This window comes from Camarhynchus parvulus, chromosome 23, assembly GCF_901933205.1.
Source record: "Camarhynchus parvulus chromosome 23, STF_HiC, whole genome shotgun sequence".
Classification (NCBI taxonomy): Eukaryota; Metazoa; Chordata; class Aves; order Passeriformes; family Thraupidae; genus Camarhynchus; species Camarhynchus parvulus.
The window spans coordinates 4,601,062-4,622,692 of NC_044593.1; the positions used below are offsets into that span (position 1 = coordinate 4,601,062).

A 21,631-nucleotide genomic window follows, 5' to 3' on the forward strand; every position below is an offset into this window, starting at 1 on the left:
GATGTAATTTTGCATAACTTGAGATATTTGTGATCTGACTTTTCTGGGTCACTGTTATTCCACACCATTTAATGTTCACAATAGCTCCCACTGAGTGCAGTTCTCTCCTGAGCACCACGGGATGTCCAAGCCCTGAGGCCTTTAATGAGGCACTGAGAAGAGGATTTGTGTGTGCTGAAGTTAATGCTCACATCGAGGTTGCACACATCTCCACAAGAATGGACTTCCCTTCAGCTACAAGACACTTGTCTGGTAGCTGAAGTGTAATGTCTTGTGCCCCACTCACGAAATGGGAAAAGCTGGGATGTCTAAAGGGTGAGCTCAGCCTCCCTGTGCCTTATCAGGATGTGGCACCAGGCAGTGACAGTGACAGCCCGAGCACACGCAGCCCTTGCCTGCTGTCACCCATCTCACTGCCACCAGGCAGAAAAGGTGCTGGAAATGTTGTTTTTTAAATTTCCCACTTGGGAGCTACTTGTAGGATGGCAGAAAACAGGAAGAGTCCTTTGTGGAGGAACAGATCAGCATGGCCAGGTAATTCTGAAAGCAGATGCTTCCTCCAAGGGGGCAGCTGGCACTGCACTCCTGTGCAGGGTCACCAAGTGCCAGCAGCGAGGGGACAGCCCCAGCCCACGGGAAGGCAAAGTGACATCTCTGCCCACAGAGCTATCAACAGCCAGGGGACATGTCCGTGGGGAAATGTGCTGGCAGGACACACGGACAGCAGAAAATGAGACCAACAGTGACAGAATCCACCTCAGGCACAGCTGAGGGAGCTGGGAAGGGTCTGGAGCCCCAGGAGAGGCTGAGGGAGCTGGGAAGGGGCTCAGCCTGGAGCAAAGGAGGCTCAGGGGGCCCTTGTGGCTCTGCACAGCTCCTGCCAGGAGGGGACAGTCGGGGGGGTCGGGCTGTGCTCCAGGAACAGGGACAGGAGCAGAGGGAACGGCCTCAGGCTGGGCCAGGGCAGGCTCAGGGTGGATATTGGGAATTTCATCGCTGAAAGATTGTCCTGGCCTAGACTGCTCAGGGCAGCGCTGGAGCCCCCGCCCCTGGAAGTGTTCAAGAAAGGTGTGGATGTGGCACTTGGGGACATGATGAGGAGGTGTTCGCTCATAGGTTGGACTAGATGATCTTAAAGGTTTTTTCCACCCCAGTCACTCCGCGACCCCACGGCCGCTCCCGCCCTCCGTGAGGCGCTAAGGGGACTGGGGCGGGACAGAGGGCGGGGCTATCCCGGCTCCGGCCACGCCTCCATCCTCTGGCTCTGGACACGCCCCCTGCCCGCCCCGCCCCGCGCATGCGCAGAGGCGTAGCTGGGCCTCATGCGGTTCCCAGCCGAGCCGGCCGGGAGCGGCGCCGCGCGCGCTCCGCACCTCTCGCCCGCTCCCCCCGCGCGCGCGCTGTCCGCGCGCCCGGCGGCCCCAGGTGAGAGCGGCGGGCGGGACCATTCGGGCAGCGCTGGGGGGGGGGGCGGGGGGAGAGCGGGCGGGCGGGCGGCAGAGCGGTACCGCGCGCACCCCGCGGGCCTGGCGGCGGGGCCACGCGGGCGGCGGTGGCGGGAATTTATGGCGGGAGGAGCGGGCAGGGCAGCAGCCCTCAGCGGCGGGCGGGACACGGCCCGGGGGTCACTGTCAGGGATGTCAGCGGGCAGGGCACCGCCCCGGGGGTCGCTGTCAGCAGTGTCAGCGCCCGGAGCGCGTCCCCCTGGCAGAGCCCGCGCTGAGGCGGTGCCGGTGTCTGTCGTGTCCAGGCGCGGGGCAGATGAAGTACATCCTGGTCACGGGCGGCGTGATCTCAGGCATCGGCAAGGGCATCATCGCCAGCAGCATCGGCACCATCCTCAAGTCCTGCGGGCTGCATGTCACCTCCATCAAGATCGACCCCTACATCAACATCGACGCCGGCACCTTCTCCCCGTACGAGCACGGTGGGTGCCCCGCGGGCTCGGTGTCGGGGGCTGCCGGGTGGTGCCGGGGCTGTCTTGGCTTGTTGTGAATCGTCTCCTTTGTACGAACGAACCTTTGTGCCTACTCCTGAGCCTGCCAGCACTGTGGGCCGGCTGCTGTGCCCGCAGCACAGATGTGCTCTGCCTGTTCTTGCTGCTGCCTGAAGGGGTTCGGTCCCCAGAGCGCTGCTCCTCTCGGTTATAAAGGCTTTTAGTTCTGTTCGCCGCTCCTGAACTTGCTGTGGCAATCAGGGACGGAGTTTCCTTCTGTTGAATTGTTCCACACGCCTGACACGTGCGCCTGTGCCTTTTCTGTGCCTGCAGGGGAGGTGTTTGTGCTGGATGATGGAGGGGAGGTGGACCTGGACCTCGGGAACTACGAGCGCTTCCTCGATATCCGACTCACCAAAGACAACAACCTGACCACGGGGAAGATCTACCAGTATGTCATTAACAAGGAGAGGAAGGGAGATTATCTTGGCAAAACTGTCCAAGGTGATGCAAAACTTCTTTCCTGGTGCTTAGAAGTGCATTCTGTATTTCAGTCCTGGCTGGATGCTTTTGCCTTTCATCTTTGCTTGAGCCTCTGCACCATCCTGCTTGTGTTTGGACTGTGCTGGACTTGGGTCCAGCTGTCTAATGTACCCAGTGATAAATGTGAACAGACTTCAGACCAATACACTTTGGGCTTGTTTGTTAGCTGGTTAAAATGGTAAATGCTTTTGTTAACTCATGTCATTAGAAAACCCAAAGGATTTGTGAGTATCTGATCAGTCCCTTCCCTTTTTAACCAGTCTCCACAGCTGGTTGACATTAGGACTTTTACAAACAGTTGAAAACAGAGTTACTTTCTCTATTTAGAGCAAAGAACAGTTTGTGCTTGAATCTTGCAGCTTAAAGGAAACGTTTCTTACACGTGTTTAAATTAAGGCAGGGTTCAGTTTCCTGCCAAGGCCCTTGAAAATCACAGCCAAGAATAATCACTTCAAAAATGCACAGTTCTTTAAATACAAAAATTCCTGCTCAAGCCCTATGGGGAGCACTGGCTAGTGATTGTCAGTAATTTGCTCTCTCATGAGTTAAGAGGGAGAAACGTGTGGGGGCTTTAACCCTTGCCTGGGTTTCTTTTCCAGTTGTTCCCCACATCACAGATGCCATACAGGAATGGGTAATGAGGCAGGCACGGATTCCTGTGGATGAAGATGGCATTGAACCCCAAGTTTGTGTGATTGAGGTTTGTAACTTTTAAAAAGTAGGTAGTTTTGTTTCTTGTATGCACTAAACTGATCTATATGCATATCTTGCATTTTTCTTTACAGAAATGTTCAGCTTTGCGTGTTACTGAATGGGTTAAAGATTCCCTTTGTTAATTTCAATTATTAATCTTTTGAATTGCAGCCTGCAGTTGCCTCATGAGGGGCAGCCCCAGAGGACCCCAGGGAACAGCTGGAGCTGTGTCAGGGGGGATTTAGGCTGGAGATCAGGGAAAGATTCTTTGCCCAGAGGGTGGAGTGGGATTGCCCAGGGTGGGATTGTTGGGGGATCTGTGCAGGGTTTGGGGCTGGACTCAGTGGGTCCCTTCTAGCGCAGGATATTCTATGAATTAACCTACAGAATGAATTTTTTAGCTCTTGTAACTCAATGTGCCAGTCTGAATTAATTGTGCTGTGCCCTCTTCCTTGGTGGATGGAGGCAGGGGAGGTAAATCCCCCTCTGCATACAATTGTCTTTCCTCCTCCAAGTGACCTGTTCAAGCACAGCCATGCAGCAGGAAATGGCACAAGGTAGTGGTGGCACTGCTCAGGGTGTTCATGGAACATTCTGCTGCCAGAAGGAGACAGAGCAGGGTGAAGGCTCTGACAGTGCTGAGCTGGCTGCTGGGATGTGCTAACACAGGAGAGGGAGCTTGTCACAGAGCCCAGGTCAGGGTGACTTGGGCTCTGCCTGCAGCGTGGGTGCCAATTTCTGTGCCAGGATCACAGTCTGACAGGGCCTGGGAGGCTCTAAGAGTGGTCTTGCATCTGTTCCTGCATGTGTCCACTCTGTATAGCTCCTAAAACTTAACAGAAATTTTGCTTCTCAGTGCCACCTAATGTTCATAAATCATAATTTTCACATCTAAGTCCTTTTTCTGAAGAGAAAATAAAAGCCAAGCTGATGTCTCTGAGGTGCTGCCTGTACGGAAAGCTATTTTTCTTGTGGCTTTTTGGTGTGTGGGGAAATGATGAAGGTAGAATAGCACCTGGAGTAGATTGTTATGTGTGTTTTCATGTCTTTAGTGTGCACCTTCAGCAGGTTTTGGCAGTAACTCCCAGTGTGTGTGTGTTGCCAGCTCGGGGGCACCGTGGGTGACATCGAGAGCATGCCTTTCATCGAGGCCTTCCGCCAGTTCCAGTTCAAGGCCAAAAGAGAGAATTTCTGTAACATTCACGTCAGCCTGGTTCCCCAGGTAAGGACCTGAAACATGCTGGTGATCAGAGGCTTCCTCAGTCCAAAATTTCCTAAATAGGTGTTTCTGAAATGCTTAAGTGCCGTTACTTTTGTATTTCTGTGTATATATAAACTTCTGGCAGAAATGCAGAGATTATATGCTTATGTATTTAAAAGGTCTTACAGGAATTGAAAAAGAACTTTTCAAAGGGTGTAAATGTGTAATAAAGGCTTGGGAGTTGCAGAAATGCAACATGAGCATTCCTTGTGTCAGACTGAACTGGATTTGACAGAGCAGATTGATTATTATGGAGTGCAGATCAATGTTGGTTCTCTTCTCCCTTTTCCCCCTTCTGTCCAGGCCAGGTGATTTATAGAGAAAAATCAGAAAGACAGAACATTAGGTATTTGGAGGGAGCAGTGGATAAACCTTAGGCTCTCTGTCCCTGCACTCCAGTGGGCAGATTGGAACTTGGGTTCCTGCTGTTGCTTTCAGTCCTGGGGTTAAAATGGGCTCCATGAGGCTCGTGTGAATTGTCCAAGGACTGAGTCAAACTTTTTATGAGATGTCTGAGATATTAACCTGCTGAATCATTGCTGCTTATCACAATCTGATGCACCCACTGCTCTTCTCTGGCCAGCCAAGCTCGACAGGGGAGCAGAAGACCAAACCCACCCAGAACAGTGTTCGTGAGCTCAGAGGTCTCGGGCTCTCTCCAGATCTGGTAAGGTTTGTGTAGCATGGCTTTGAATGTAAAAATCTGGCATGTTGCAGCAGTAATCTTGTCTAAGTAATGCTGAATTTGAGAGCTCTTGTATAGTGGTGATAAATAAGGAAAAGAAACGGAATTGTGGTTTTTTTTCCAAATCAGAGACTGCACAAAGACAGCTCATTTTAGAGGTTTGTTTTATGAATGCCTGAGTGTTTCTGTTTGCGTCACAACCCTGATGTTGCTGCTGTGTTAGATTGTTTGCAGGTGCTCCACTCCACTGGATACCTCAGTAAAAGAAAAGATTTCCATGTTCTGTCATGTTGAACCAGAACAGGTGAGGATTGCTGTCTGTGCTTCCTTGCAGTAAATACTGGAGCTGCTTGTCAGATGCTGAGGGGAGTTTTGTCTAGTGCAGCAGTTCTAGCTCTGTGTTTTGGTAGCTGCATAATTCATTTGCTGCTTTGTCTTACCTCCCTTCCTGACACATGAACCTGTTGCTGAACCAATTCTTTTTGTGCCCAGGTTTTCTTGTAAGGTGATTGGTGTAAGCTTAGAGAATCCTATGGAATCCAAGGTGATTTCTGAATCACTGCTTTGATCTTATAGTTCCACATGCCTTCTGTGAACATAGAAGAATGAGATTTTCCCAGTATTTAGAGGTGAAAAGATTACCCAAAATTAGTTTTAAAGGATATATGACTGTACTTCTGCTCTTTTCACAATATTATTGTTCTGCCCAAGAATTCTTGAGGAGAGATTTCACAGAGAGGTTGAAATGGTGTTTGGGAGAAGCAGCACTTCACTTAAAGGTTGTGATGTGCACAAATTCCATGTTTGCATGATTCTTTCTATACTGAGACTTGTAACACATTCTAAGGTAGACCTTGGAAAATAATCAAAAGTATGTAGGCTGAGTTTTAGCACTTTGCAATCCAGCTGGAGCTCAAAAAATGTTGTCTTTTTGTGAAAGACTTAGTATAACTTCACAATCCCAGGTTCTGTCAAGTAATTTTTATTAATCTGCTCTCTAGCAAGACCAAACTTGAGCCCTGCAATTTCAAGCACTGCACTGCTGGCAATAATGTTGATGTGTCATCAGTAAAATATCTACCTCTTGTTGGCCAGGAATTCAAAATAAGTTGGCTCTTGTCCCTTTCCAGGAAGTTTAATGCAGTTCTATGTAGCTGTTGCTCTTGGCTGCTGTTGCACTTGGATTGAGAAGTGAGCAGTAAAAGAGGAAAATGTGCAACCAGGGAGGTTTGACTGGTGCAGTACTGAACTCTGCTTTCATTTAAGTCAGTAGAAATGAGGACTTAAAAAAGTTTTGCCAGTGTGTTTTGGATCTTTAAAACACAGGTTCATTATTAATGGACAGGTGACAGTTGTCCTGAGCCATCTTTTCCCATTTCAGTGGACTAGAACTGTTGATGTAGATTTTCCTCATTGACCTAAGAATTCTTTGCTTATAATTGTGTAATCCCAAATTTAATGAGGGGCACCCTGTAAAGCGTATTGCTGTACTGGGGTCACAGATTTCCCTGGGTTTCACTCAGATTGGGAGCCCTGGTTAGGAAGGACAGTGGTGGGAAGGGGGAAGCTGTGCCTGTGGCAGTTTGTAGCTTCACTTGTGATTCTGTGTCACAGGAGTCTCTCTGGAGTGTTCTTTGAACTTTGCTGAGTGCTGCTCACATGAAGTGCTGGGCAGCTGACTCTCCTGCTGGGTTACTGTGCTCTAGCCCTTCCCAAGGGGCTCCAGGGAGCAGTAATGCCTTGGGAGTGCTGAAGAAATTGCTTTTCCAAGCATAAGGAAACCCGTATTAAATATTGATATGTTATATTGTGACAGTGTTCACAGGGGTCTGAGGATGAGGGAAGAGACGAGGATCTGACCCCATGTTTCACAAGGCTGATTTATTATTTTATGATATATATTATATTAAAACTAGACTAAAAGAATACAAGGAAGGATTTCATCAGAAGGCTGGCTAAGAATAGAATAGGAAAGAATGATAACAAAGGCTTTGTGGCTCGGACAGAGAGTCTGAGCCAGCTGGGCTGTGATTGGCCATTAATTAGAAACAACCTCATGAGACCAATAACAGATGCACCTGTTGCATTCCACAGCAGCAGATAACCATTGTTTACATTTTGTTCCTGAGGCCTCTCAGCTTCTCAGGAGAAAAAATCCTGAGGAAAGGATTTTTCAGAAAATATCATGGCTACATTATATTATTCAAAATGTCATTGTCTGGAAGTTGAGGTGGTCATATGGTTTTCTGCTAGAGGAACACTCTGAATATCTGAGTAAAAATGATTGTACAGGTTCTGGATGGCTGTTTTAATGATATCCTTATTTTATGAACAGGTCATTTGTGTTCATGATGTCTCCTCCATCTACCGGGTTCCTCTGCTGCTGGAGGAGCAGGGAGTTGTGGATTACTTCAGGCACAGGCTGGACCTTCCCATCGAGAGGCAGCCCAGGAGGATGCTCATGAAGTGGAAGGAGATGGCTGACAGGTGAGCTGCACTGCTGGGCACACTGCAGCACACTTCAGCATTGCTTTCTGTTCTTGCTTGTTGATTCTTTGAGATGATGTGTAATTTCCTGTTCTCAGGTGTGTTCTTACATGCTCCCATTGGTTTTTTACTTTGCTCAAAGCCCCATCCAAACTTTGAATGTTTCCAGTGTGGGGAATCCACAGCTGCTGGGGGAGGTTCTTCCCAAAGCATTCATGCTGAACTAACAAATTTTTATTAATGCTTTCAAATGGAGATGAAAATTATGTGTTATCTCAGAGATGTCAGACTTGATGAAACCAAAAATCCCATAGCTACAACTCCTGTTCCTTCTGCTTTGTTTAGCTGAGCCTTAATGCAGAGATGATCCTGCAGTCCCCTTGGAGGTGAAGACAGAAGCCCTGACTGGATTAGAATGTGGAACTCTTTATTCCAACTGGGTTTCTTTTGCTTGCAGGAGCTGCTCTGAACTTCATTCATTAACGTGTTGCTAAAACAACTGAATAGGTCTCAGACAACCTGTGCCAGTGCCTCACCACTCTCATTGTACAAAATTCCATCCTTATATCTGCCTAAATCCCCCCTCTTTTAGATCAAAACCATCACCAGTTGTGCAGGCACAACAGACCCTACTAAGAAGTCTGTCCCCATGTTTCTCATAAATCCTCTTACTGGAAGGCTGCCATAAAGTCTCCCTGGGCTTTTTTCTTCTTCAGGCTGAACCACTCCAATTCCCTCAGCCTTCTCTCCATAAAATCCTGTGAGATAAACTTAGTGAGATCCTTATCTTATGTTGGAAGTCTACTGTCTGAGTCAAACCCAGCCTGAAGTTATTAACAGCTGGACAACTCTGCCCTCACTTTTTATATAAAAAAAAAAAAAACTCTCAGTAACATTACAAAGTGTTGAAATCCTTTTGTAGCTGTGTGGAGATGTCAGGAGTGTCAAAGAATATCTTTGAGAGTGCTTTCAGGTAAGTGAGACAAGTGTTTGGTACCTGTTCTGAGACCCCTTGGACACTGGGTTTTTTCTTGTGAGGAATAGACTCAATGTTCATGGGGAAATTGTGAATAGAGTCTTTTCAGAAAGGGCTTGAATGTCAGCTGAAGCCTTAATTATGTTTGTTCTTATAAGAAATTAATTTTCAAGATCTAGATGCTTTCCTTGATTTCTGTGCCTGATGTAAGCCAGCCCTGTCATTAACATTTCCTTTTGGTGGGGAAGGCCCTTGTCACCAGCTGGGCTGAAGTTATTTAGCAATTCTGAGAGAAACTTTAAACAAACTCTTGGCTGTGGCCAGGAATGCTGTGTGAATCCTGTGCTGCCAGGTGCTGGGGATTGAAAGTGGAGGCAGCACAGCCTTAGGGCTGCAGAAATGCTTTCTGTGTTTGGAGCTGCTGATATGAGCGCAGCAGCAGCGTGGGAAGATGCTGTGCAGCACAAACATACAGCAAGCTGTGCTTTGATCCTCTCCTAGGAGTTCAGTGCAGCCTTTGAATCTAATACAGCTTCCTGAAAAGGCAGTTTGGATCTGCTCAGAATGGCTTTTCATCATCAGGAGAGAGGAGTTAATTTATGTGTGGCTTTCTGCAACTGTTTTCCTCAGTCATTGTTCTGGTTTTGATCTCGCTTTGATGTTTCTAAATCATAATTATTGTAAAAGGTCACTCTTGCAAGGACGTCAGCTCTGCTGGACACACTGAGGAGAACAGGAAAAGTTTGTTTGTTCCTTGGAAAGCTGAACAGAATGGAAGATTCCATCCCTCTCCTGTTACTGCTGGAATAACCTGTGTGCTCTGGTGCTCTCTAGGTACGACCGTCTGCTTGAAACGTGTTCCATTGCACTGGTGGGCAAATACACCAAATTTTCTGACTCCTATGCATCTGTCATCAAAGCCCTGGAGCACTCTGCCCTGGCCATCAACCACAAACTTGACATTAAGGTAGGAGTGGGTCTGTGTGTGGGGAAAAAACTCCACCCATCCTGCTTCCACCTACAGCTCTGCCCATCCTAATTCAGATTTTCACAAAGCCATAGACAGAAAGGGAGAAGTGATTCAGCCAATGAACATCCAAATTGTCCTTGCATCAAAGCAGCTGTTTTGATTATAACAGCATTAAAACAGCTGTTATCAGGCCTAAACCAGCTTCAGAACAAACCAGCTTCAGAGCAAACCAGCCTGTTCTCCTTTGAGCTGGAGCAGATGGAAACTCAGTGTTGTGTGCTGAGCTGTGACAGTGGTGGATGGATTGGAGGGGGGCACTCTGATTTCATTTCTCTGACACTTGTTGCAAGTGATTCTTTTTGTTGTTTTATCTTTTTTGTTGCTGTTAACCTTGTGGTACTCAGGTTTTATGATGCCCCTGCCTCAGGCTTTATTAAAGTTTTCATGCTGGTTTGGATGCACAGATGCTTTCAGGGGTCTTGGTCATAGCTGGATGCTCTGAAGAGGTGAAATATGAATTCTACCTGTTGCTAGAAATTTAATTTTCATTTCAATAGGTTTCTAAATGCCCAGCAGTTCCATGATGTCAGTGAGTCATGGAAACAGGTGATTGCTTTTTAACAGTACTGATCCAGGTCAGGGTTTCCTTTCAACTTCCAAAATCAGTAGAGGTGAAAATAAGCAAAACAAGACTGGTAAAGTGCAAACCCTGCACGTGGATCTGTGGGTATTCCCTGGCACAGCTGTGTCTGAGTGGCTCAGAAGGGAAGTGAGCTCTGTGCAGGGAGATCTTGTGCTGAAGAACTGAGTAGCTGTGGTTAGCTAAAGAACTGACTGGTAGTTTTGCAACTTCCAAAAACCAAGCAAAAAAAGAAGGACAAAATTGGTCTTTTAAAGGGTTAGCAGCCTGCCAGAACATCCAGAAGTTCAGAGGTAATGGAATGCTGGAGATGAGAAAATGGAAAAATTGCAGGGTTTTTTTCCATTGTCATAACACCCTTTAATTACAGCAGCCTGTGTTTCACCATAGCCTATTTCTTTTGCAGTGCTTCTTGAAGGAGATGTTTATTTGATGAGAAAAGGATAGTTTTTTTCCTCTCTGTGTGGTGGTTTGTGTCTGCACAGCCCCGTGTTCCCACCTTGCTGTGCTGCATTCACACCTCACATTGAACATTGCAGGCAGGGGCTCAGGGACTTGGTGTAAGTCACAGCAGGGCTGCAGAGAGGGGAGGACACAGAAATCATGGGTTCTGATTGTGCACCAAGAACAGGGGGGTGAGGAAAGGAGTTTTGTTGGCTAACAGATGGGAAATCAGCCCAGAAAAAACTAAAGGATCCATTAGGAAACAAATCCAGAGCTGTCCAGGAGGAATGATGCTGTCTTTATTTAATGAGAATTCAGGAAGTCCTGTACACTCTGGTGGCAATATCTCATCATCCTTTTTTTTTTTGGATTTCTTCCCAGTACATTGACTCTGCTGACTTGGAGCCAGACACTCTGCAGGAGGAGCCTGTCAGGTACCACGAGGCGTGGCAGAAGCTCTGTGGTGCTGAGTAAGTTCTGCTGTGGCCCTTTCCTTGGAGAATGTCTGATAAACCTGTTTTCAGCACACTCTGACAAGGCCCCAGACACCTCTCAGGGACATTGAGGAGAAGGTGTTAAATGGAGAATTGTTAATAAGTGAGGGAGGTTGGGGAAATAATCATGGTGATGAGGATATGCACACCTGCATGATCAGGTGGAAACAGGAAATCAGGAGGAAGGAAAGGTACTGGTGAAGTCAGACTGAGAATGGAAGGTGTAAATGGGGTACCAAGTTCTTCAGAAATAGTGTGAGAGGGGGAAAAGCATTAGTATGCAGAGGAGTGCCAAGAATTAGCACAAAAACAAGAAATAGTGGGGCCTTTTATGCCTCAGGGCAGCAGGATTTGTGTGAGAACAGAATAAAGAACCTCCTGCAGAGTTTGGTGTTAGGACAACCTGACACTGTAGCCAGGGGTTTCCTCAGCATGGGCCTGGCTGGGTGATGTGTTTGCAAACATGTTTGGGGCAGGGTGTGTGAATCCCACAGCATGAACCATTTCAGCATGGTAACCTGTGAGATATTTGGGATCTCTCTTTGGGAAGGTAAAATTGGCATTTATGAAATATTTCCCCCTCTTTATGTGACAGCTCATGTGGAAGCTGCTGCAGCCAGGCCTTGCCACGTGGCTATTTCAGAGCCCTTTTCAGGGGAGAGAGGTCTTGCAAGGCCAGGATTTTATGGGATGGGGGTGATTTGTGGGTGTGTGGTTTGGGGCAGCCATGCCGAATGGAATCTCTTCATCCTCATGCAGTGGAGTTCTGGTTCCTGGTGGATTTGGTGTTCGAGGGACAGAAGGCAAAATTCAAGCTATTTCCTGGGCAAGGAAACAGAAAAAACCCTTTTTAGGTGAGAAACATGTTTCATCCATAAGAAATAAAGGAAGTTGAAGGACAGCCTTGCTGGTCTGCAGCAGGAGCTGCCCTGATCTTCACTGGTGTGTGGGATGAGCAGTTCTGCAGGCAGTGATCTGTGCTCAGCTGAGCAGGGAGTGCAGCCTCACCCCTGCTTAGCTCTGAAGTGGTCAGAATTGGCTGGGTTGGCTGACAGGGAGTCTGTAATGAGGGGATTGCAGTCTGGGGATGTTTCAGATCAGGCTGTGGTGATCTTGGCACCAAGAAATACAAGACTGCATTTCAGTGAAGTGTCTGTGGTGAGAGACTGAGCTGGAGTTTGATGGGAAAGGGAGGGAAGTAAAGCTTGTCAGGACTACAGAGCCCTAAATCCCAGTCACAGATCTGCCTCTGACTCAGGACACTCTGTGAGGGTGTGTGTGCTTTGCAGCAAGGGCTCAGAGGTCCTTGTCCTGACCTGATCCGTGTCCTGCCTGTCCTTCCACAGGAGTCTGTCTGGGAATGCAGCTGGCAGTGGTGGAGTTTGCTCGCAGTGTCCTTGGTTGGCAAGGTAATGGCACAAAACCCTTCCTGCCTTTGGTCATTTCTGGGGTTGCTTGAGTAATAGCTGTGATTTTTTTTTTTTTAGATACCTGTGATTTTAAGTTTTTCATAGCTCAGTTTAATTTTTTACCTAGACCTGTAAAAATCCCTATCTCTTTTGCTAATTCAAAGTAAAAAGAGCAATTTCCTTGCCCTATTTAAACAGAAATTAAAGGAGTAAGTCATGCTGATAATGACAGATATCTTCCTATTGCTCAACATGAGGTTCTTAGCTCCTGAATGAAACACCTTGGTGGCCTACATGTGCCAAATTCCCACTGCAGCCAGTGGCAATGAAGCTCAAGAAGCAGTTCAGCCAGCCAGCAGTTGCAGCTCCTTCAGTGAGTGGAGTTATCTTCTGAGCCCCTCTGCTTGGATTGAGCAGGTCCCTGTTCACAGAACTCCCTTCAGAGGGTGCTAAATTGAGTTCTTAGCCTCTTTGATTCTCTCCAGTAATGAGGGTGAGGAAAAAGAAGTTCTTCAGACCACTGTGCTCCTTTCCCCCTCCCTGCCTTTATTTCTGTATTTGAAGCTGTTGAATGTGTGTTTTTCCTGAATGAGGGTGGGTTATCCAACAGCTGCAGCCTTTGAAATTGGTACTGAACAGTGCTGGCAGCCCTGTTCCTGCTGCCTGGGCTGTTCTGTGCCTGAGGAGGGGCTCAGCACAGCTGGGATGAGGGGCAGCTGTCCCTGGGGCAGGGGATGCCATGGTGTGAGCCACTCTGTGCTCCTGACTGCTGAATGTTGCATTGCAGATGCCAACTCAACAGAGTTTGATCCCAAAACTTCTCATCCAGTGGTGAGTTTATGGTGATTTACTTGTGATAGCCTTACTTGTTTTTCCTGCACATCCCTGGGCATGATTGCCAGGAGAAGCTGCGGCTGCCCCTGGATCCCTCAGAGTGTCCAAGGCCAGGTTGGACAGGGCTTGGAGCAACTTGGGACAGTGGGAAGTGTCCCTGCCATTGCAGGAGTGGCACTGGATGGGATTTAAGGTCCCTTCCAACTTGAACTGTTGAATGATAGCTCCAGGCAGACCTGAATTCCTGGGAGCATTTGTAGAAGGCTCTGTGTTTCTGGTCCAGAGTCCACCATAATGATTGGTTTCTGCTGTAATTTAAAATGCTACTCAAAGTGAGGAAGTTACAAAAAAACAGCTTATGATGATCTTTCAGAGAGTGAGCAAGGCTAATTTGGGGGTTTTGTTTCCATAAATTTGTTTGTTTAAGATGCAGTTCAATAAACAGCACAGTATTGGTGTGTGCAATCTGTGTAAACTCTGACTGAGGAAATTTCCTCTGTGGAAGTTCCCTGAATATCCACAAACCTCCCACAGGTACTGAACAACTCAGCCAGCTACCCTAGTTCTGTTGGTCTGCCTTGTCAAGTCAGTGTTCCTTGGGCTGGTTTCCTTGGTTTTTTGCATGAATGTTGGTGGGATTTTTTTTTCTCCTTTTATGTGTCAGAGTTTGCCTGTTATTATTCCTCCCTGATTCTCATCTCCCTCTGAATTCTTTCCACAGGTCATAGACATGCCAGAACATAATCCTGGGCAAATGGGTGGGACAATGAGGCTTGGCAAGAGGAGGACACTCTTCCAAACCAAGAATTCAATCATGAGTAAGGCCCTTCTTGCCTCTTCTGGAAATGTTTCCTGGGAATGGCTTGGGGAAGTGAGGCCTGGGGATGTTGAAGCATCCCTGAATGGCAGCTGTTCACAGACTGTTCTGGTGGGGAATGGGGATCAGGGACTTCAGTTCCCTCCAGAAGTGGCAGATTCTGAAGGATGCTGATCAAATGAATGTGTTAAAAGCTGTGATCACTGCTCTAAGGAATATTTTACTTCTGCTGCAGGGAAGCTCTATGGAGATCATGATTTCTTGGAGGAGAGACACAGACACAGATTTGAGGTAAAAATGCTCATGTGGGTATTGAGCTTTCCTGTGTAATGCAGACACAAGAGATCATGGCTTGTCTTGCTTCTGGTTTTCTAGGTCAATCCAGAACTGAAGAAGTGTTTTGAAGAGCAAGGTCTGAAGTTTGTGGGGCAGGATGAGGAGGGAGAGAGGATGGAAGTGGTTGAGCTGGAAGGTGAGTCCTTAAGCAGTTGGTTTGTGTGTGGATGGACAAGGGGAAGTGTTTGGAGGGTAATGGAGCAGCTTTTCATGTGGGACCCATTCAGACTGTCTCGATTCCATCCATAAAATGATGGTAAAAATAAAATCCCATGTCCCTCTCCATTTATGGACAAAAATGGAAATGATACTTCCCCATCATCAGGGCTTCAACATAATGAGGATTTCACCTGCAGCTCAGCCACAAGCTTGAGAGGCTTGACATGAATGTTTTGTTTGTTCTTTTCAGACCATCCTTTCTTCGTTGGTGTTCAGTATCACCCCGAGTTCCTCTCCAGGCCCATCAAGCCATCACCACCATACTTTGGGCTCCTCCTGGCATCTGCAGGGAGACTCACCCACTACCTGCAGAAGGGCTGCAGGCTCTCCCCCAGGTGGGTTTCAGACACACCCCAGTCAGAGCTGTCACAGGACAGTGCTGCTTCCTGCAGGATAAGCCAGAGCATCCTCTTGGCACGGAGCTCCTGGGGATAACTTGGTATTGCACCCCCCTTCTTTCCACTCTTCTTTTGAGAGCTCACATCTGGTGTGTTGGGGCTGATTGTGGGGCCACAGAGCTGTCCTGCAGAGAGGCCCTGCCTTCAGGGAGAGCATCTGCAGCCTTGTGCTGTCAAGTCAGTCTCTTTGGGGGAACTGAGGTTGGGCCTGCTCTTTTACCTGACTGGAGACCTCCTGGGCTTTTCCCTGCATTCCTCAGACAAGTCCCATGTACAGGCTGGTCCATGAGAAACTTGTTCCTGTTGCTGGTTTAAACAACAGACCCTGGTGGTTGCAGCCTCTTTATTTTTTTTTCTGCTGACTTCAGCTTTCTTTGTTTCAGTTTGCAAAGCAAGTGGTGTTTTGGGTGGATTTAATGGTGCAGTTACTTGGTGCTGCTGTTCCCCAGTGCCTGCAATTCCCTTTGGCACTCAGGACTGTGCAACAAATAACAACCATTTGCTGCTGACCTGTTCTCCTCCTCACAGAGAACACTGAGGGGTTGCTGACAGGCACTAAACAAAAACCAGACCAAATGCTGAGGAGAATTAGCAGTGCCTGTATCAAACCCAGGCAGATGCAATGCCAAAAATAAAGTGTTGGCTTTGTGGGCTGAGCTGCAGAGCAGCTGCACCACGGGATTCCTGTGTTGGTGTCAACATCACAGTGCTCAGGTGTGGTCCAGAGGAGTTTTGTGTGTGAGGCACTCTCATTTCAGTGCCTCCAAGGGTGGAGGGATATTTTAACTCTCTGCTTTTGCACATTGGAGTTTGAAATTGCTCCTTGCAGCACAGGAGCTGAATTTTTTCCCTGTGCTGCAGCATCCCACATTAATTAATTAATCTGTTCTTAAAACACTTGTGCTCCCTGACCCCAGATCCTTTACTCCTGCAGGGACACCTACAGTGACCGGAGTGGCAGCAGCTCTCCTGACCTGGAGATGACAGAGCTGAAGTTCCCTTCAGCAAATCACGACTGATCCCTGGTAATGTTTCATGACCTCAGCCTCTTCCTTTGGGAAGAAAATTCTTGGCCAGTCTTTGCTCCTGATAACTGATTCCCACATTATTTGGTAGAAAGCTGGGGCACCATGGGATGTGCTGGTGCTCACAGTTCAGATGTGTTAGCACAGTTTAGATCTGTTCCAGCTGTGCTGAGGGCTGGGTGCTGCCTCTGTCTGTGTAACAGCTGGGGATGGGTGTCCCTTAGCAAAGTGACACACAATAAAATACAGATTTAGAGGAATTTGGGGTTAGATTTGGATAAAAGCACCAGTGGTACACACACTCCTGGAAATAGGGGCAGAGCTGCACAAGGGGTTCCTGGGTTTAGGAAATTCAGTATTTTGCAGTCCCTCATAGTAAAAGAACATTTTGGAAGTATCCATTGTGTCCATCTCGTGGGACAGCAGATCCTGTCAGCCCTAGGGCTCAAGCTCTGCTCTGTGAGGGCTGCAGGTGTTACAGGGATGTGGAAACTGGATGTAAACAGTCCTGGGAAGGAGAAGACACTAAAACCTGGCACTCAGACTGCACCAGCAAACCAGGCAGAGTTTACACTTGCATCCTCCCTCTGTGCAGTGGGTGATCATGGATGTGACACCTGCCCCTGCTCTGGCTGGTTTGTGAGGGGGTTTTGCAGGAGCTGAGCAGCATCTGCACACCCCTGTGGGTGTGTGGGCTCCACTGCTGAGTGCCAGGGCACTGGAGAGATCCAGCCCCTTCCCTCCTCTCCCCTTCAGGAGTGACCTGCAGGGGGAAGCAGGGTCAGCCCCAGTCTGTCACAGGAGTGCTCCCCATCCCTGGGCACAGCACTGGGACCAGATGTTATTGCTGGGTGTTGGGCTGTTCCACAGCACCAACAGCTGAAGAATTCTCCCTGTAAATGTTGATCCTAAAGAGACACTGAGCCTTGGTCTCACTGACAGTATCCCCTGTGTTCCCTAATGTGGCAGCTCTGGTGGCTTGGAGGCTGTCCCTACATGGGGAGGGTGGCAGTGTCCCTGGGATTTGTGTCACCCAGCTCCCTTAGGCTGCAGCACAGTGAAAATGCTGCTTTGGGGCTGCCTGTGGGCAGGGTTCAGTGCTGGCTGAGCTGTGCTCACTCCCTGTGCTCTGTGTGCAAGGAGCCATGCCCAGGGGAGCAGTTCAGTGCCTCTGGAGGTGCCCCAGTGCCCCTGTGGAGCTGGGACACCCCTGAGCTGGGCACAGGGCTCTGCAGTTCCAGCCTGTGTTTCTTCCCTGTCAGTAATTCCTGCTCCTTTTCTCTCTCCAGGTGTGTCCTTGCTGCAGAGAGGAGTCTCCATTAGGTTTTCCAGGTGTTCTTACAGCAGTAGCTTCAACACCCTCAGCTTTGGGCTTCCCTAACTTATGGGTTTATAATTTTTGTTCTGGGATCCTGTCCCTTATTTCCTCAGCTCTTCTTTCCTTCATTTTCTCTATAGATCTTGGTTATTTGTGGAGGAGAGTTCACAGAGGCCCCTCCAACTTCCTTCAGTTGCACCAGCTTGGAGGTCAAAGCAAGCTGGGTGTGGGATTTGCTGTGCTGAGGGGAATCCCATGGCACAAGGCCTTCCCAGTGCAGGCAGTGCCTTGGACACTGACAGTGGAGCTGCTTTCTCCAGTCTTCCTGCTCCCTCCTCAGTCTTTACTTGTGAAATTATGGATGGCACAAGATTTTGGGGGCTGGCTTAATGTCTGAGCTGGGCTGTGCTGCACAGAGGGCTCTGGGCAAATTCATGCAGCCTTTTTTGGTTTGGTTTTTCTTTTCAGGGGAAGGGGATGATTTTTGGTTTGTTTTTTTTTTTCTTTTTCAGTAGCATTTGCAAACCTTTGGCGGTGGTGCTCTTGGTGCATTCATTGTCACTATGAATTTGTAACCAGGAAGATGTTCCTGGCATAGTGTTACTCTGGAACACGCTCAGCTCTGGCTGAGGTGTCGCTGCAGGGATGTGATTAACTGGGTATCAGGCTGGGGGGCCAGGAGAACAAAGCTGCCAGGGAAGCCCTGACCCCAGGGGTCCCTGTGAGCCCTCCCTGTGCTCCTGGAGCTGCTCCTGGGGCTGGGAAACTCCGACCCCTTGCATCAAGGGGGAGGTGAGCACAGAGTAAACCACTGAACCACTTCCACTGCTGCCTTGAACTGTGTCCCTGGCCTGGGACACAGCAGCTCCTGGTGCTTTTTCATGCATTTGAAGTGGAGCCTTTTTGTTGCCTTTTTGTCCTCACTGGAGCCGTGTCCTGGGCTCCTGCAGTGGGTGCCCTTCTCCTCCAAGGGCCGTTCCTGAGGAGGGGCTCACCACCCCTGCCTTGGTGTTGCTGTCCAGCTCTGTGGGGCTGGCTCGGTTCCCTGCCCTGTGTGACCCTTGATTGAGGAGAAAGGAAGGAAAGTGTCTCCCTTGGCTGATGTGGCACACTCAGACTTCAGCAGCTCGAGAGCTGCACGGTCAGACCTGGCTGAGCCACAAAACCAAGCCCTGTCCTGTCACTCCCCAGTGATCTCCTCCCCAGCCCCCCCTTGCTTTAGTCCTCATTTGTTTGAAATATTCCCTGTAGAGCTGCTGTGAGCCCGGAGAGCTTGGAGCATTCCTCGTGTGCCAGTTCCAGCTGTTGGGCAGGAATTCTCAGTGGCAGTGCTCTGCTGCTGCCCAGTCCTGCCCTGGGGCCTGGCCATCCTGGGGCAGGGTGAGATCCTCCCTCAGCTGCAGCACAGCTGTGGTTTTTTTTTTCTCCTGAAATGTTTGTTTTGGCCAAAACCGTGCAACTGACTCGGTCATTAAATGCTCATTTGTAACAAACTGAGTAAGGAGCCTGCTCTGTTCCTGCCTGCATGGAGGGAGGGAAGGAAAGGACTGAAGCACAAAAATGCCCAATCTTGAGTTAATCCCCTCTAAGCTAGCAACTTGTGAGCTGTATTCACACTGGGTTTAGACATAGAGCTCCAAAGTCTGAAGTGACTGAGCTTCCTTCCAGCCCTGGAGAAACCTGGGGACCCTGGGCTGAGCCTGCAGGTTTTGCAGGGCAGAAAAAGGTTTCCAGTGGCTTTGAGCTGCCCCAGGAGCGTTTGTCCCACGCTGTGGTTCAGGGAGGACAGGAGGTGCTCCCTGGCCCCACAATCACCCCCAGCCCCACCCTGGCCCCGCTGTCCCTCCGTGCCTGGGGCAGCCGGGGCTCAGTCCCTGGGCTCAGCCCGGTGCTGCCATCAGTGCACAAACCACGGGGAGGAACTTGGTATCCTTTTATTTATAAACAAATCAACGTAAAATAAGTGCAGAGGAAAGCACGGGCTGCCCCTCAGGGCAGGGACACACTGAGGGCCCGTGAGCAGCCCCGGCCCCGTGAGCAGCGCAGGCTGCGCTACAGGACAAAAGCCATTTTGCCTTTTTATTACTTTGCGGTTTTGGGGTATTTTTTTTTTTTTTTTTTTTTTTTGCAACTTTGCCCCTTAGGGGTAAACCTGACTCAGTGCAAGAGCCTGGAGGGTTGGTCACCACAGGGGCCCGTCCTGCTGCTGGCCAGGCCCTCGAGGCTGCAGGGGAGGCCGTGAACTGCGGCTCCGATGCAGAGGCTGAGCTGGGACAGGAGAGGGAAGTGCTTGGAGTGGAGATTCTGTCCCAGCCCTTTGGTCAGTGCAGAGGAAGCGTGCTGAGGTGTGTGTGGGCACACACAGGGGTGTGCTGGCACCAGGCTGGTGCCAGTGCTGCTCCAGGGTGGCAGCTGCTGTCCAGGGGACACTGCAGTGGCTCCACTCTGACACTCCTCATACAGCTGCAGAAACCTGTCTGGGACCATGGGAAGCACTCAAGCGCCATCAAAAATAAATACATTAAACTGCCTGAGACCAATAGGTGCCTCGGGAAGGACAAAGCCCTCACAGCCCTCACAAAGCCCTCACAGGAAGAGCGATGCCAGGACAGGTCACCATCCTGGGATGCTCTGGCCAGACCCAAAACCCTCACACACGCTGAGCTGGGACAGACCAAAACTCTATAGAGGAGCAGCAGTGCCCCTGGGAAGACAAACCTTAGCAGCTCTGGCTAAAAACCACCAAGAGCTGCGAGTTCAACACAGGTAGAAAAATCATCTCATAGTTTGAAACAGACAACGCCTTAGTAAAAAAAAAAAAATTCCAAATTAAAAAAAAAATAAAAAAAAAAGGCGAGAAGGATCAGCTGAGTCCTGCAGCATCCAGGCAGCCTCCAACACCAGCCCAGGCCCATCTGTGCCAAGGGCACGCCAGGCCCAGCCCTGCTCAGCTCTCCCAGCTCTCTCCATGCTCCCACACGGCCTCCCCAGTCTGGAATAAATACAAAGGCCTGCACCCCCAGCCCAGTGTGCCCAGCTGGAGCCAGCTCAGGAGCTGGGGGCAGGCAGAGCCGGCTGGATGGGCTCCCCCAGTCGGGAGACAGGGCTGGCTGGTCAGGGCTCTGAGCTCGCTGTGGTGCCCCGGGCTGAGGGCAGCTGGGGGCACCGAGCCCCTCGAGGCTGGGCAGGCTCAGTGCCCAGGGGCTGCCCCAGCAGGCGCAGGGAGGAGCTGAGGCAAACACCGGGTCCCCAGGGGCCCTGCTGGAGCTGCTCCATCCCAGGGAAGCAGGACTGTGAGCTCAGGGAGAAATGCTGGCTGGGCAGCAGGGGAGAGACCTCGGCTTCCAACGCCCACAGCTCGAGTCTGGTGCAGAGCCCAGCTGTGCCCGGCTCCTCCTGAGCGCTGTCGGGGGCGGGCGGGGCCCCGGCCGGCGTCGGGAGTGTCCGTCTGTCTGTCTGTCTGCTGCGGCGGCGGAAGGGGGTGTGTGCATGCGAACCTGTGGCAGGTGAGCGCGGGTGGGGCGGCCGGGAGCGGAGCTTCCAGGATCCATCCTGCCAGGAGTCCCCTCAGAACTTGCCTTGCTTTAGCTTGTCGATGTGGTAGGTGAGCTTCAGGGCTGGCCCCAGCTTCAGCCCCATGTACTTCATCATCATGTCACTGCGCAGCAGGAGCAGGGCTTTCCCGTCGATCTCCTGCAAGGATCAACCACAGAGCTCGTGATGGCACCTGGGAGCCCCAGCCCTGCCTGAGCCAGGCCCAAAATGCAACAGCAGGGCTGGGTGAGAGAGCCCTGCTCAGCAGCAACCCAGCAGGGACGTCCCAGTATGGACACCCCAGCATGGAGACTCCAGTATGGAACCCCAGCATGGAGACTCCAGTATGGACACCCCAGCATGGAGACTCCAGTATGGACACCCCAGCATGGAGACTCCAGTATGGAGACCCCAGTATGGACACCCCAGCATGGAGACTCCAGTATGGACACCCAAGTATGGACATCCCAGTATGGAGACTCCAGTATGGAGACCCCAGTATGGACATCCCAGCATGGAGACTCCAGTATGGACATCCCAGTATGGAGACTCCAGTATGGAGACCCCAGCATGGAGACTCCAGTATGGACACCCAAGTATGGACATCCCAGC

General features: G+C 49.9%; 2 protein-coding genes across 7 annotated transcripts in view; one reads left to right on the plus strand and one right to left on the minus strand.

The window, feature by feature from the left end:
* Positions 1–1,332: 1,332 nt before the first annotated feature.
* CTPS1 (CTP synthase 1) lies at positions 1,333–18,998 on the plus strand. The gene is made up of 19 exons (XM_030964494.1): positions 1,333–1,425; positions 1,751–1,927; positions 2,270–2,440; positions 3,079–3,179; positions 4,278–4,394; positions 5,017–5,100; positions 5,342–5,422; positions 7,454–7,605; positions 9,416–9,548; positions 11,017–11,105; positions 11,889–11,983; positions 12,476–12,538; positions 13,326–13,369; positions 14,094–14,190; positions 14,425–14,480; positions 14,565–14,661; positions 14,935–15,079; positions 16,077–16,167; positions 17,457–18,998. The coding sequence occupies exons 2-18, from the start codon at positions 1,762–1,764 to the stop codon at positions 16,159–16,161; spliced, it is 1,776 nt and encodes a 591-aa protein (XP_030820354.1). The 5' UTR covers positions 1,333–1,425; positions 1,751–1,761; the 3' UTR covers positions 16,162–16,167; positions 17,457–18,998.
* Positions 18,999–19,869: 871 nt separating this feature from the next.
* Positions 19,870–21,631, minus strand: part of SCMH1 (Scm polycomb group protein homolog 1) — a 61,685-nt gene continuing 59,923 nt past the window's right edge. For all 6 annotated transcript variants that reach the window (XM_030964492.1, XM_030964493.1, XM_030964488.1 and 3 more), the window contains one exon: positions 19,870–21,178. In XM_030964492.1, the coding sequence (XP_030820352.1) occupies positions 21,053–21,178 (126 nt within the window). In that variant the 3' untranslated portion in view covers positions 19,870–21,052. The remainder of the gene's footprint in view (positions 21,179–21,631) is intronic.